Below are 15,574 nucleotides of genomic sequence, written 5' to 3' on the forward strand. Positions count from 1 at the left end.
TTCCTGACCCACCCCCTAGAAAAGCGTAAGCCACACCTGGGCATTATAGCCTTCATTTCCAGCGTATTTCTTTGCCTTCTGCTGCAAACTACCAGCCCTCTCCCTGAAGAGTTGCGTTGCCTCAGTCACCCAAGAAAAATGTAGATTCGGCTGCCCAGGATCAACATTTAGTCGTTGTTGCCAGTTGTGAGCGAACACAGAGGAATACGCTTTGTCTTTCAGTAGAATTTAATTCATTTTACAAGAGGAGGAGGCTACGAACAGAACTTAAGCCAGCGGGGTAGCCTCTTCTGCCGCGTGTCCGTCTTCTCCTTGTCCGCCTGCACCTGAGGACCGGGATCCTTGGCTTTCTTTTCTTTCCTTCCTTCCCACCGACGAATCACCGGGGACAGTATCCGAAGCAGCCTACTGCCGCTCTTGCCATCTCCTGAAAAGGACCGTGATGAGCATGAGGCAAAGAGCGCGGGAAAGCAGGGAATGAAAAGAAGCACAAGGCATCAGAGAGAGAAGGGGACACAGAAGACAAACAGACACCAAGAACCACAAAGGAAGAAACAGCGACCAGAGGGAACCGATTTGCCTTGGTGGGGAATTCACCAGACTTTGCGCTCTGTAGTCCCAACTGGCCTTTCCCCAGTCTCTCCCACGCTCTTCTCCTCCGGTCCCTCTTCCAAGCTGTCTCACCTACTCAGACTCACAGCAGAAATCATCTTTAGTCCCTGCAGAACACCTGAGAGCTCTTGAGCACATACTAATTCACATCTCCTCACAGCCCACCGCTCTCTGCCCATCCCCCCCATTTCTAAAGGAATGGCTGTTAGGAGAGGAAGAGAGTGAAAAAGAACGTACCAAGGGCATATCAAAAAGGATTCACGTACCAAAGCGCCCACAGAGCAAGGGGCAAAAAGCCTTTCAGACAGACAGCCTGGCTACAACCAGAGTTGTTTCTTACCAGGCAGCCGGTCGGTATCTTCCGAGCAGAGACCAAAAATTGTCTCTTGCTGAATTCCGACCAGTGTCATTTCGTTCTGCAGTAGGAGAGCTCCCAGCCCTGCCTTCGACGATTCCCCCTTTGGACTAACGAGTGTCTAGTCTCATTTTGTTTGTTGGTCTGCTTTGGCAGTGAAGTTGCCAAATTGGTCTGATTGTTGGTCTGATTTTGCAAGGGCTGCCATCAGCCAAACAGGTCCAACATCAATACCTTTTCCAGAAGGAAGCTGACACCGAACCCTGGAAGCTGGGACGTGATCACAGCAGGGAACGGGCACAGGATACACGCTCGTAACCTGGCCATACAAGTGCTGATCTATCAGCAACGTGGGCATAGGAACATCTGTTCTAAAGAACTCCCCGGGCATTGGGTTTCAGCTTCTGCCATCAGTTACTGAAGCAGGACTAGCGATGGGGAAGCCGGTCACTATGAGAAAAACCCTCATACCTGAACTCTGCGGTTTTTCTTCACTTTTTTGCTTCATCGTAGTTGTCCTAAAAAAACAAAAAAGTTCAGGAAAAAACCATTATGCCACCAAAGTCAGGAAAACGTCTTCCCTTTCACAGTAATGCTGAAAAGGGGTTGCAGGAATCTATTATCCAAGGACAAAAAAAAGGACACATTTTCCTTCTCAAATCAGCAGTGGAAACCGAGTCTATCCGATTTGTTTTCCAAACAGACTTACCTAGTCTTGCTCTCCCCTTTCCTTTTTTCTGTCCTCGGACTTTTTTCCTTGTTGGGACTTTTGTCCGTCCTCGGATTTTTCTCTTTCTTTGGACTTTTGTCCTTCCTTGGACTTTTGGCTGTCCTCGGACTTTTCCCCTTCTTTGTGTCCCCTGGACGTTCTTTCTTTGGCTGCTTGGTGTTAACTTCCCTGGCTGGTTTTGGGAAGTTGTGGGAGTCTTCGCTCTTCCTTCCCCTCTCTTCTGTGGGACTCCCTGTTTGTGAGAGGGGACCTTGGTGGGAGGAGGTGTGTTTTGTACATTCTTCCTCTTGTTTGGGGTTTGGCGCATCTTCTGGGTTGTTGCCCTTGAAGGAAAGAGAAGAAAGGTGAGCAACGGCCATTAAAAAGAGCTCTGCACAGGGCTGATCAGCACAACTGGAAATGTCGATCATTTCCTATGTAGCAGCGCCCGATACACTGAACGTTGCCTATCAAGTGTCGTCACAGATCACCCACAAGAAACGTCAGCTATTTAGCTAGGAGACCACTGTTGCTCCTGCATTATCAACCTGTTGGTGACTGTTGGCCTAGAGCTTTGGCTAGAGCAGACTAGGCAGTCCCTCCAGGGATCACAGGTCCCAAAGCTTTGACTTGGGAGACAGTAAAGGACATTGGGACAAGTGATCCTTTTGGACTGGTCAGCTTCAACTTTTCATATCCGTTTGCTAAAGACTCACTTTTTCAGGTGGGGCGTTTGGGCTGGGAGCTCTCTTGCGATCCACGCCGGAATCCCTGTATTTCACAGCGCCTCCAGTATTGCTGGTCTTCTCCGGGTCTTCCAGGAGAGAGATGAGCTGCTGCCACTGAAGGAACTGGTGGTCTTGCCGTTCCGGTGGGGCACAGAGCTCCAGGTAATAGCAACGGCCACTTGCTAATTTTAACTGGAGGTGGTGCTTCTCTGTGCTGTGGACGGAGAGCTCCACAAACTCCAAGGGGAGGACCCTGTAAAAAACCAAGAGAAACTCACGATTGAGCACAAGCGAGGGAGATTCCTCTCACAGGAGAACTTGTGTCTGTCAGACCTACAGACAGAGCAAGAGTACACGTGAGAAACCGGACTGGGAAGCAGCTGCCGAGCGGATCTGGACACTCTTCTTCCGAGCGCCTCTAGCCGCTTGTGGAAGAAACGCTGGGCAGCAGCGCACAGAACGGAGGCCGAGGAAGTCGGCCTCTTTACGGTGGCCTTTATTCCACTGCCTTATTCCCCAACAATCCTGCACCCGCAAGCTTCTTACCGGCTTCCTGCTTCTGCTCTGGTGTTTAGAAAAAGGGTTATTAAGCATTCCTAGTTATCCTCTATCTATACGCCTGTGCGCAGCGGTGGTGGCCCGAAGCCGTGGCCGGAGTGGGACCTGAAGGGGTGTACTTCCACTGAAGGCATTCTCCTACCTTTGCCGTGCTAGTGCTGGGACAAAAAGTCAGTGCAAATACGAGGTCTCTTAATATTAAAAGTGACCCCCAAAAGGAGGAGAACGCTATATGGAAACGGGAAAGACTATTTCCTATTTCGTACTTACTCTCCAAAGAAATAGTTAGCCCCTCTCAGAGTTAACTGACCTGCTAAGTTCTAGCTGTTGAGATGGCTGCTCTGAGAGACGCTGGAAGTTTGCCGTCGTTTCCTGTGGGCACACGGGCACCTCGCGGGCTACCAGCATTGCACTGGGCACTTCTGAACCGACAGCACAGATGCCGATGGTCACGCAGCTGGCTCGGTTATGGACAGAAATTGGATCTCCTCTTTCATTAACCTGGACGACAACAACAAAAAGCCCCATCAACACTCCCATTTGCCGTACGATCTCTCCGAGAATATGCTACCAGTACATTTCATGCTCGTCTGGCTTGGGGGCCCTACGGCTTAGGTACTGCGTTGTGGCATAACCATTATCCCACTGTGAATGTGCATGAATACCTGTTGAGCTGAGGGAGCAAAAAAAACCAAAAAGGAATGACTTCTTACCTCGACAAACTTGCTCTCAAAGACCTGAGCAGAGGCAAAAGGAGGATATTCTCCTTGCCGAAGAAATCTCTGCAGATCACCCTCAACGGGTGCCTGACTCGAACAGACGCTCTTAAAATCACACTTGGGATTCATTTTGCCTATCTACAACATAGATAAATCAATAAAAAACGAATTAAAGGGCGTAGATGCTTAAAAGGCTGATACGTTTAAAAAACCCAACTAACCAGCCAACCCCTGGTTTGCTTCTTTTCGTAATCACATCATCCTTCCCGGTAGGTTTTATTATTCTGCTAAAGAGCAGAGCATCTCCCCCCCGAAACACACGTCTTTAACAACATGCGCTCTCAGGTGCAAAGGGGAACCTAGTAAGGCTCTCTCACGGCTCTTGACTCCCTTTTTACTATTTCTTTAAGGAAAAGGGGCCTGTGAATCCATAAACGCTAGCTTTTCTCTACTTCAGTCTGTTCTTCTTCTTGATAAGGACTCTTGTACATCTTTGCCAACGCTAAGATAATATTGGTTTACTGGTGTACTTTTCACCCGAGCCTAGTGACATACTTACCGGGCAAGTAAGAGCAGAACCCCTTGGGCTGGCCTCAGTGCTGGATGGTGACTTCTATCTTTGTCTCTCTTGCCTCAGGAGTCAAGAGGAGGACAGCACTTGGGAGACCTTCCGAAGTAACAAGTCTCCAGCAGGAGAGCAGGCTGACTTTCACACCAAAGCTGAGGAGAAGTAACATACGATTGATTCATTCAGCGATGGGAAGAAAAAAATCAAGGCTGCTCATTAATTACATTTCGTAAGTCTTCACTACACAGACCTCATTTCTGTTAACCCAAGTAGGGACCAAAGTCAGATGATTTGTTCACAGTTGCTTGCTAAGTCTCTTCTTCTAAGAAGAAGAGAAATACCCCGCTGCTGGGTGTATTAAAAAAAAAACCCCACAAACCCACAACAAAGCACCCACCGATGCAGCAAACTTCTACTTCCCATTCCTAGCTTGCTTCCCTTCGGTCAGTCCATTTCCTACAGAGGAGCACGGCGAAGGAAAGGGGGGACACGAGTGCGCTAGTACCTTGTGTGGAGCCCGCTGGAATTCTCCTGGCACAGTCTTGGCGATAGGGTTTCCCTGCTCGTGTTCTCTCCAAGGAGCGCTAACACGAAGAGGAGCCGCTCGCGAACACACACACACACGTGAGGCAGCAAGCGGTTTTATAGCAGGCGGGCAGGGTGGTCCGGCAGAACTCAGCCTCATCACTGCTGACATCACAATGGTCACCTGCTTTGTGCTCTCACCACGCCTGGCAACGATTCCGTTGCTCGGCTGCACCGGGGCACGGTGGAAACAGGCAACATGGATTCACCTGTGAGGCAAGCACACAAAGGGCACGACAACTTGTGAGATTTGTGCACAGGTAGCGTCCCCGCGGCGCAGGCTGCCAGGGAACAGCAACATTCCGTCTGCTCCACGAGGGATGATGAGCTGGGAGCCAGGGATGACCTCGGCAGAGGCATCGCCTTCAACAGCCAAGGCCTAGGCCTTCTGCCCTGCACGAGTCCAAGCAAATGGGCTGAGCACGATGGCGGTAACAGGGCCCCCTGACAGGCACAGGCAAGAAAAGGTGCAGCTCTGGATTCCATGCTGAGACTCTGTTCCAGGAGTTTGATTCCAGGAGACGATTCCCCCTTTGGACCAACGTACGTCTAGTCTAATTTTGTGTGTTGGTCTGATTTGGCAGTGAAGTTGCAATGGCTGCCATCAGCCAAACAGGTCCAGTTATTCTTCACCTTGTTCTTTCCTCGTAGTTGTTCTAAAAACCAAAAAAGTTCAGGAAAAAACCATTATGCCACCAAACTCAGGAAAACGTCTTCCCTTTCACAGTAATGCTAAAAAGGGGTTGCAGGAATCTATTCTCCAAAGACAAAAAAAAAAGGACACATTTTCCTTTTCAAATCAGCAGTGGAAACAGAGTCTATCCGATTTGTTTTTCAAACAGACTTACCTAGTTTTTCTCTCCCCTTTCCTTCTGTCCGTCCGCAGAGTTTTCCCCTTCTTTGGGATTTTGTCCGTCCGCGGACTTTTCCCCTTCTTTGGCCTTTCGTCTGCCCGCGGACTTGTCCCCTTCTTTGTGTCCCCTGGATGTTCGTTCCTTGGCTGCTGGGCGTTTCCTTCCCAGGCTGGTTTTGGGAAGTTGTGGGAGGCTTCGCTCTTCCCTCCCCTCTCTTCTGTGGGACTCCCTGTTTGTGAGAGGGGACCTTGGTGGGAGGAGGTGTGTTCGCTTGCTGCCCCTCGCAGGGACTTGTCTCCACTCAAAGCTCTCCTTTTGGCCACTGCCCTCAGCCTGGCAGGCTTTAACTGGGGTTTTTCTGGTGACTGTTCCCGTTTCTCTCTCACAGAGACCAGAGTATGTCTCTACCAGTCTCTTTCTTTCTTACGCTCCCTGCCGACGCTCCGTAGCCTTTCTGCTTCCTCTTTCAGCTCTGCCAACAGGCCGAGTAGATGACCCAACCTGCTCACTCCTCACACAGCTGTCCACAGCTGTGGACAGAGAGCTCCACAAACTCCAAGGGGAGGACCCTGTAAAAAACCAAGGGAAACTCACGATTGAGCACAAGCGAGGGAGATTCCTCTCACAGGAGAACTTGTGTCTGTCAGACCTACAGACAGAGCAAGAGTACACGTGAGAAACCGGACTGGGAAGCAGCTGCCGAGCGGATCTGGACACTCTTCTTCCGAGCGCCTCTAGCCGCTTGTGGAAGAAACGCTGGGCAGCAGCGCACAGAACGGAGGCCGAGGAAGTCGGCCTCTCTACGGTGCCTTTATTCCACTGCCTTATTCCCCAACAATCCTGCACCCGCAAGCTTCTTACCGGCTTCCTGCTTCTGCTCTGGTGTTTAGAAAAAGGGTTATTAAGCATTCCTAGTTATCCTCTATCTATACGCCTGTGCGCAGCGGTGGTGGCCCGAAGCCGTGGCCGGAGTGGGACCTGAAGGGGTGTACTTCCACTGAAGGCATTCTCCTACCTTTGCCGTGCTAGTGCTGGGACAAAAAGTCAGTGCAAATACGAGGTCTCTTAATATTAAAAGTGACCCCCAAAAGGAGGAGAACGCTATATGGAAACGGGAAAGACTATTTCCTATTTCGTACTTACTCTCCAAAGAAATAGTTAGCCCCTCTCAGAGTTAACTGACCTGCTAAGTTCTAGCTGTTGAGATGGCTGCTCTGAGAGACGCTGGAAGTTTGCCGTCGTTTCCTGTGGGCACACGGGCACCTCGCGGGCTACCAGCATTGCACTGGGCACTTCTGAACCGACAGCACAGATGCCGATGGTCACGCAGCTGGCTCGGTTATGGACAGAAATTGGATCCCCTCTTTCATTAACCTGGACGACAACAACAAAAAGCCCCGTCAACACTCCCATTTGCCGTACGATCTCTCCGAGAATATGCTACCAGTACATTTCATGCTCGTCTGGCTTGGGGGCCCTACGGCTTAGGTACTGCGTTGTGGCATAACCATTATCCCACTGTGAATGTGCATGAATACCTGTTGAGCTGAGGGAGCAAAAAAAACCAAAAAGGAATGACTTCTTACCTCGACAAACTTGCTCTCAAAGACCTGAGCAGAGGCAAAAGGAGGATATTCTCCTTGCCGAAGAAATCTCTGCAGATCACCCTCAACGGGTGCCTGACTCGAACAGACGCTCTTAAAATCGCACTTGGGATTCATTTTGCCTATCTACAACATAGATAAATCAATAAAAAACGAATTAAAGGGCGTAGATGCTTAAAAGGCTGATACGTTTAAAAAACCCAACTAACCAGCCAACCCCTGGTGATTACGAAAAGAAGCAAACATCATCCTTCCCGGTAGGTTTTATTATTCTGCTAAAGAGCAGAGTATCTCCCCCCCCCAGAACAGACGTCTTTAACAACATGCGCTCTCAGGTGCAAAGGGGAACCTAGTAAGGCTCTCTCACAGCTCTTGACTCCCTTTTTACTATTTCTTTAAGGAAAAGGGGCCTGTGAATCCATAAACGCTAGCTTTTCTCTACTTCAGTCTGTTCTGTGTCACCCACAACTACAACCCGCTGCTTCTTCCTCGCGGAGGTGGGTGTTAAAATGAGGGTAGCCCTTTCTGGTCCTGGCAACTCCTCGGGTGTAGCCAGACCCTCTTCCCCATCACCCGTGAGCTGGCCTACCTCCTCAAGAGCCTCATGCCTATCGTACAGAGGCACCCGCTGAGGGGAGGCGGGCAAGGAGGGCGTTCGCTTGCTGCCCCTCGCAGGGACTTGTCTCCACTCAAAGCTCTCCTTTTGGCCACTGCCCTCAGCCTGGCAGGCTTTAACTTGGGGTTTTTCTGGTGACTGTTCCCGTTTCTCTCTCACAGAGACCAGAGTATGACTCTACCAGTCTCTTTCTTTCTTACGCTCCCTGCCGACGCTCCGTAGCCTTTCTGCTTCCTCTTTCAGCTCTGCCAACAGGCCGAGTAGATGACCCACCTGCTCACTCCTCACACAGCTGTCACCCCTCCTGCCATCCCTCAGGGGCTGTGCCACTCCCTGCAGCCGGAGACCCGGGTGGCCGCACGTTTCCCCGGGGAGCTCTCTCCGTGTGCTTACCCCCGCTCCGGCCAGCGCAGAGCACGCAGCTTTCTGCCGGGCACAGGCCGCGGCTGAGGCCCCTCTCACCGGCTGAGCTCCTCTGGAGAGCTTCCCGCGCGCCCTTCCCGCGCGCCTATTCCGCGCGCGCAGCCGCGCCACGCCCCCTTCGCCCGTCCCGCTCGCTCGCTCGCGCTCCCTGGGGCCGCCCGTTAAAGGGGCGGGGTGGGGCTGCTGGCGGCCCCGCCCCCTCAGCCGCCCTCGCGTCAGCTGCCGGCTCCCTCACGGTCCCCGCCCCGCCCGGGCCTTCCCCCGCCTCAGAAAAGTCGGGGAAAAACCCTTTTTTCGCCGTTCAGTAGCCGAAGCAGAAGTCCAGTTTGAACAAAAGCCACCAAAAGTTCCATAGAAGAAAACAGGGGAGAAACAACCCTGTGGATTTCTTCACTCTGAGCCGAGAAGGGCGCCCAACCCCTTCAGGAGCGACAGTTATTAGCGATCATGCTCTTCATCATGAGGTTAAGGCACTTCATGGCAACATACTACCCAAACACTGCTACGGGAAACTGTACCTCGTCTCTGTTCAACAGCTTGCTGCTTTAACCATCATCAGCTCCCGCAACCGTTCCCCCACTGCAAATCCTTTTTTTTTTTTTTTTTTTTTTTTTTTTTTTTTAAATCAATACCTTGGCCACCCTGTCGGCCTTTACTGGAAACGTCTCTGCTTTCTTTGACAACATGCATAAATGCCCTTCCCTGTCTCGCCCGTTCTGCTAAAATTCATCCCTTTCATGGGAACGCCAGCTGACTTTAGCTTCAGGAAGGAGACTACCTCTGGACAACAGCACGTCATAAAGCGTGTATCATTCAAGTACTCACTGTCCCTGGAGCGGAAAATACGCTGGACAAACATCTTCTCAGGGACGACGGAGTCTCATCCTTGTGCAACAAGGGTGTCCTGTCAAAAATACCGCTCCCTATCCCAAGAGGACAGCAAGGCTCACAGTGTCTACATAGTAACAACAGTAACACAACAATGCCAAACCCTCAGATAGAGGGCCTCATGAGGACAGGGCAAGGCAAATGTCAAGAGAGGGCTGGCTGCCCTCCTTCTACCAATGAAGTGGCTGAGGAACGAAAAGGAAAAAGGATTTGCCCACATTCACCTAGAAGTTCACTGGCAGAAATAAAACCTGTGCTAGTACGATTCTGTGCCCGCTCCATTACACCGCTCTCTACCCCTTGTTCCCCTGCAACGTTCTCCAAGCTGCTTGCACCAGCAGCTTTCCTGACCCACCCCCTAGAAAAGCGTAAGCCACACCTGGGCATTATAGCCTTCATTTCCAGCGTATTTCTTTGCCTTCTGCTGCAAACTACCAGCCCTCTCCCTGAAGAGTTGCGTTGCCTCAGTCACCCAAGAAAAATGTAGATTCGGCTGCCCAGGATCAACATTTAGTCGTTGTTGCCAGTTGTGAGCGAACACAGAGGAATACGCTTTGTCTTTCAGTAGAATTTAATTCATTTTACAAGAGGAGGAGGCTACGAACAGAACTTAAGCCAGCGGGGTAGCCTCTTCTGCCGCGTGTCCGTCTTCTCCTTGTCCGCCTGCACCTGAGGACCGGGATCCTTGGCTTTCTTTTCTTTCCTTCCTTCCCACCGACGAATCACCGGGGACAGTATCCGAAGCAGCCTACTGCCGCTCTTGCCATCTCCTGAAAAGGACCGTGATGAGCATGAGGCAAAGAGCGCGGGAAAGCAGGGAATGAAAAGAAGCACAAGGCATCAGAGAGAGAAGGGGACACAGAAGACAAACAGACACCAAGAACCACAAAGGAAGAAACAGCGACCAGAGGGAACCGATTTGCCTTGGTGGGGAATTCACCAGACTTTGCGCTCTGTAGTCCCAACTGGCCTTTCCCCAGTCTCTCCCACGCTCTTCTCCTCCGGTCCCTCTTCCAAGCTGTCTCACCTACTCAGACTCACAGCAGAAATCATCTTTAGTCCCTGCAGAACACCTGAGAGCTCTTGAGCACATACTAATTCACATCTCCTCACAGCCCACCGCTCTCTGCCCATCCCCCCCATTTCTAAAGGAATGGCTGTTAGGAGAGGAAGAGAGTGAAAAAGAACGTACCAAGGGCATATCAAAAAGGATTCACGTACCAAAGCGCCCACAGAGCAAGGGGCAAAAAGCCTTTCAGACAGACAGCCTGGCTACAACCAGAGTTGTTTCTTACCAGGCAGCCGGTCGGTATCTTCCGAGCAGAGACCAAAAATTGTCTCTTGCTGAATTCCGACCAGTGTCATTTCGTTCTGCAGTAGGAGAGCTCCCAGCCCTGCCTTCGACGATTCCCCCTTTGGACTAACGAGTGTCTAGTCTCATTTTGTTTGTTGGTCTGCTTTGGCAGTGAAGTTGCAATGGCTGCCGTCAGCCAAACAGGTCCAACATCAATACCTTTTCCAGAAGGAAGCTGACACCGAACCCTGGAAGCTGGGACGTGATCACAGCAGGGAACGGGCACAGGATACACGCTCGTAACCTGGCCATACAAGTGCTGATCTATCAGCAACGTGGGCATAGGAACATCTGTTCTAAAGAACTCCCCGGGCATTGGGTTTCAGCTTCTGCCATCAGTTACTGAAGCAGGACTAGCGATGGGGAAGCCGGTCACTATGAGAAAAACCCTCATACCTGAACTCTGTGGTTTTTCTTCACTTTTTTGTTTCATCGTAGTTGTCCTAAAAAAACAAAGTTCAGGAAAAAACCATTATGCCACCAAAGTCAGGAAAACGTCTTCCCTTTCACAGTAATGCTGAAAAGGGGTTGCAGGAATCTATTTTCCAAAGACCAAAAAAGGACACATTTTCCTTCTCAAATCAGCAGTGGAAACTGAATCTATCCGATTTGTTTTCCAAACAGACTTACCTAGTCTTGCTCTCCCCTTTCCTTTTTTCTGTCCTCGGACTTTTTTCCTTGTTGGGACTTTTGTCCGTCCTCGGATTTTTCTCTTTCTTTGGACTTTTGTCCTTCCTTGGACTTTTGGCTGTCCTCGGACTTTTCCCCTTCTTTGTGTCCCCTGGACGTTCTTTCTTTGGCTGCTTGGTGTTAACTTCCCTGGCTGGTTTTGGGAAGTTGTGGGAGTCTTCGCTCTTCCTTCCCCTCTCTTCTGTGGGACTCCCTGTTTGTGAGAGGGGACCTTGGTGGGAGGAGGTGTGTTTTGTACATTCTTCCTCTTGTTTGGGGTTTGGCGCATCTTCTGGGTTGTTGCCCTTGAAGGAAAGAGAAGAAAGGTGAGCAACGGCCATTAAAAAGAGCTCTGCACAGGGCTGATCAGCACAACTGGAAATGTCGATCATTTCCTATGTAGCAGCGCCCGATACACTGAACGTTGCCTATCAAGTGTCGTCACAGATCACCCACAAGAAACGTCAGCTATTTAGCTAGGAGACCACTGTTGCTCCTGCATTATCAACCTGTTGGCGACTGTTGGCCTAGAGCTTTGGCTAGAGCAGACTAGGCAGTCCCTCCAGGGATCACAGGTCCCAAAGCTTTGACTTGAGAGACAGTAAAGGACATTGGGACAAGTGATCCTTTTGGACTGGTCAGCTTCAACTTTTCATATCCGTTTGCTAAAGACTCACTTTTTCAGGTGGGGCGTTTGGGCTGGGAGCTCTCTTGCGATCCACGCCGGAATCCCTGTATTTCACAGCGCCTCCAGTATTGCTGGTCTTCTCCGGGTCTTCCAGGAGAGAGATGAGCTGCTGCCACTGAAGGAACTGGTGGTCTTGCCGTTCCGGTGGGGCACAGAGCTCCAGGTAATAGCAACGGCCACTTGCTAATTTTAACTGGAGGTGGTGCTTCTCTGTGCTGTGGACGGAGAGCTCCACAAACTCCAAGGGGAGGACCCTGTAAAAAACCAAGAGAAACTCACGATTGAGCACAAGCGAGGGAGATTCCTCTCACAGGAGAACTTGTGTCTGTCAGACCTACAGACAGAGCAAGAGTACACGTGAGAAACCGGACTGGGAAGCAGCTGCCGAGCGGATCTGGACACTCTTCTTCCGAGCGCCTCTAGCCGCTTGTGGAAGAAACGCTGGGCAGCAGCGCACAGAACGGAGGCCGAGGAAGTCGGCCTCTTTACGGTGGCCTTTATTCCACTGCCTTATTCCCCAACAATCCTGCACCCGCAAGCTTCTTACCGGCTTCCTGCTTCTGCTCTGGTGTTTAGAAAAAGGGTTATTAAGCATTCCTAGTTATCCTCTATCTATACGCCTGTGCGCAGCGGTGGTGGCCCGAAGCCGTGGCCGGAGTGGGGCCTGAAGGGGTGTACTTCCACTGAAGGCATTCTCCTACCTTTGCCGTGCTAGTGCTGGGACAAAAAGTCAGTGCAAATACGAGGTCTCTTAATATTAAAAGTGACCCCCAAAAGGAGGAGAACGCTATATGGAAACGGGAAAGACTATTTCCTATTTCGTACTTACTCTCCAAAGAAATAGTTAGCCCCTCTCAGAGTTAACTGACCTGCTAAGTTCTAGCTGTTGAGATGGCTGCTCTGAGAGACGCTGGAAGTTTGCCGTCGTTTCCTGTGGGCACACGGGCACCTCGCGGGCTACCAGCATTGCACTGGGCACTTCTGAACCGACAGCACAGATGCCGATGGTCACGCAGCTGGCTCGGTTATGGACAGAAATTGGATCTCCTCTTTCATTAACCTGGACGACAACAACAAAAAGCCCCATCAACACTCCCATTTGCCGTACGATCTCTCCGAGAATATGCTACCAGTACATTTCATGCTCGTCTGGCTTGGGGGCCCTACGGCTTAGGTACTGCGTTGTGGCATAACCATTATCCCACTGTGAATGTGCATGAATACCTGTTGAGCTGAGGGAGCAAAAAAAACCAAAAAGGAATGACTTCTTACCTCGACAAACTTGCTCTCAAAGACCTGAGCAGAGGCAAAAGGAGGATATTCTCCTTGCCGAAGAAATCTCTGCAGATCACCCTCAACGGGTGCCTGACTCGAACAGACGCTCTTAAAATCACACTTGGGATTCATTTTGCCTATCTACAACATAGATAAATCAATAAAAAACGAATTAAAGGGCGTAGATGCTTAAAAGGCTGATACGTTTAAAAAACCCAACTAACCAGCCAACCCCTGGTTTGCTTCTTTTCGTAATCACATCATCCTTCCCGGTAGGTTTTATTATTCTGCTAAAGAGCAGAGCATCTCCCCCCCGAAACACACGTCTTTAACAACATGCGCTCTCAGGTGCAAAGGGGAACCTAGTAAGGCTCTCTCACGGCTCTTGACTCCCTTTTTACTATTTCTTTAAGGAAAAGGGGCCTGTGAATCCATAAACGCTAGCTTTTCTCTACTTCAGTCTGTTCTTCTTCTTGATAAGGACTCTTGTACATCTTTGCCAACGCTAAGATAATATTGGTTTACTGGTGTACTTTTCACCCGAGCCTAGTGACATACTTACCGGGCAAGTAAGAGCAGAACCCCTTGGGCTGGCCTCAGTGCTGGATGGTGACTTCTATCTTTGTCTCTCTTGCCTCAGGAGTCAAGAGGAGGACAGCACTTGGGAGACCTTCCGAAGTAACAAGTCTCCAGCAGGAGAGCAGGCTGACTTTCACACCAAAGCTGAGGAGAAGTAACATACGATTGATTCATTCAGCGATGGGAAGAAAAAAAATCAAGGCTGCTCATTAATTACATTTCGTAAGTCTTCACTACACAGACCTCATTTCTGTTAACCCAAGTAGGGACCAAAGTCAGATGATTTGTTCACAGTTGCTTGCTAAGTCTCTTCTTCTAAGAAGAAGAGAAATACCCCGCTGCTGGGTGTATTAAAAAAAAAACCCCACAAACCCACAACAAAGCACCCACCGATGCAGCAAACTTCTACTTCCCATTCCTAGCTTGCTTCCCTTCGGTCAGTCCATTTCCTACAGAGGAGCACGGCGAAGGAAAGGGGGGACACGAGTGCGCTAGTACCTTGTGTGGAGCCCGCTGGAATTCTCCTGGCACAGTCTTGGCGATAGGGTTTCCCTGCTCGTGTTCTCTCCAAGGAGCGCTAACACGAAGAGGAGCCGCTCGCGAACACACACACACACGTGAGGCAGCAAGCGGTTTTATAGCAGGCGGGCAGGGTGGTCCGGCAGAACTCAGCCTCATCACTGCTGACATCACAATGGTCACCTGCTTTGTGCTCTCACCACGCCTGGCAACGATTCCGTTGCTCGGCTGCACCGGGGCACGGTGGAAACAGGCAACATGGATTCACCTGTGAGGCAAGCACACAAAGGGCACGACAACTTGTGAGATTTGTGCACAGGTAGCGTCCCCGCGGCGCAGGCTGCCAGGGAACAGCAACATTCCGTCTGCTCCACGAGGGATGATGAGCTGGGAGCCAGGGATGACCTCGGCAGAGGCATCGCCTTCAACAGCCAAGGCCTAGGCCTTCTGCCCTGCACGAGTCCAAGCAAATGGGCTGAGCACGATGGCGGTAACAGGGCCCCCTGACAGGCACAGGCAAGAAAAGGTGCAGCTCTGGATTCCATGCTGAGACTCTGTTCCAGGAGTTTGATTCCAGGAGACGATTCCCCCTTTGGACCAACGTACGTCTAGTCTAATTTTGTGTGTTGGTCTGATTTGGCAGTGAAGTTGCAATGGCTGCCATCAGCCAAACAGGTCCAGTTATTCTTCACCTTGTTCTTTCCTCGTAGTTGTTCTAAAAACCAAAAAAGTTCAGGAAAAAACCATTATGCCACCAAACTCAGGAAAACGTCTTCCCTTTCACAGTAATGCTAAAAAGGGGTTGCAGGAATCTATTCTCCAAAGACAAAAAAAAAAGGACACATTTTCCTTTTCAAATCAGCAGTGGAAACAGAGTCTATCCGATTTGTTTTTCAAACAGACTTACCTAGTTTTTCTCTCCCCTTTCCTTCTGTCCGTCCGCAGAGTTTTCCCCTTCTTTGGGATTTTGTCCGTCCGCGGACTTTTCCCCTTCTTTGGCCTTTCGTCTGCCCGCGGACTTGTCCCCTTCTTTGTGTCCCCTGGATGTTCGTTCCTTGGCTGCTGGGCGTTTCCTTCCCAGGCTGGTTTTGGGAAGTTGTGGGAGGCTTCGCTCTTCCCTCCCCTCTCTTCTGTGGGACTCCCTGTTTGTGAGAGGGGACCTTGGTGGGAGGAGGTGTGTTCGCTTGCTGCCCCTCGCAGGGACTTGTCTCCACTCAAAGCTCTCCTTTTGGCCACTGCCCTCAGCCTGGCAGGCTTTAACTGGGGTTTTT

The 15,574-nt window shown here is 50.7% G+C and overlaps 2 protein-coding genes across 2 annotated transcripts; both read right to left on the minus strand.

Moving 5' to 3' along the window:
• Positions 1-254: 254 nt before the first annotated feature.
• Positions 255-5,813, minus strand: LOC141465886 (uncharacterized). The gene is made up of 9 exons (XM_074149572.1): positions 5,683-5,813; positions 4,755-5,490; positions 4,241-4,401; positions 3,676-3,819; positions 3,273-3,463; positions 2,393-2,657; positions 1,677-2,020; positions 1,439-1,485; positions 255-427 (listed from the first exon to the last, which is right to left on the minus strand). The coding sequence occupies exons 4-9, from the start codon at positions 3,808-3,810 to the stop codon at positions 255-257; spliced, it is 1,155 nt and encodes a 384-aa protein (XP_074005673.1). The 5' UTR covers positions 3,811-3,819; positions 4,241-4,401; positions 4,755-5,490; positions 5,683-5,813.
• Positions 5,814-9,816: 4,003 nt separating this feature from the next.
• LOC141465887 (uncharacterized) lies at positions 9,817-15,341 on the minus strand. The gene is made up of 9 exons (XM_074149573.1): positions 15,211-15,341; positions 14,283-15,018; positions 13,768-13,928; positions 13,203-13,346; positions 12,800-12,990; positions 11,920-12,184; positions 11,204-11,547; positions 10,970-11,016; positions 9,817-9,989 (listed from the first exon to the last, which is right to left on the minus strand). Exons 4-9 carry the CDS (start codon positions 13,335-13,337, stop codon positions 9,817-9,819), a joined length of 1,155 nt encoding a protein of 384 aa, XP_074005674.1. The 5' UTR covers positions 13,338-13,346; positions 13,768-13,928; positions 14,283-15,018; positions 15,211-15,341.
• Between the last annotated feature and the right edge of the window lie 233 nt (positions 15,342-15,574).

Source organism: Numenius arquata, chromosome 6 (assembly GCF_964106895.1).
Source record: "Numenius arquata chromosome 6, bNumArq3.hap1.1, whole genome shotgun sequence".
Lineage (NCBI taxonomy): Eukaryota > Metazoa > Chordata > Aves > Charadriiformes > Scolopacidae > Numenius > Numenius arquata.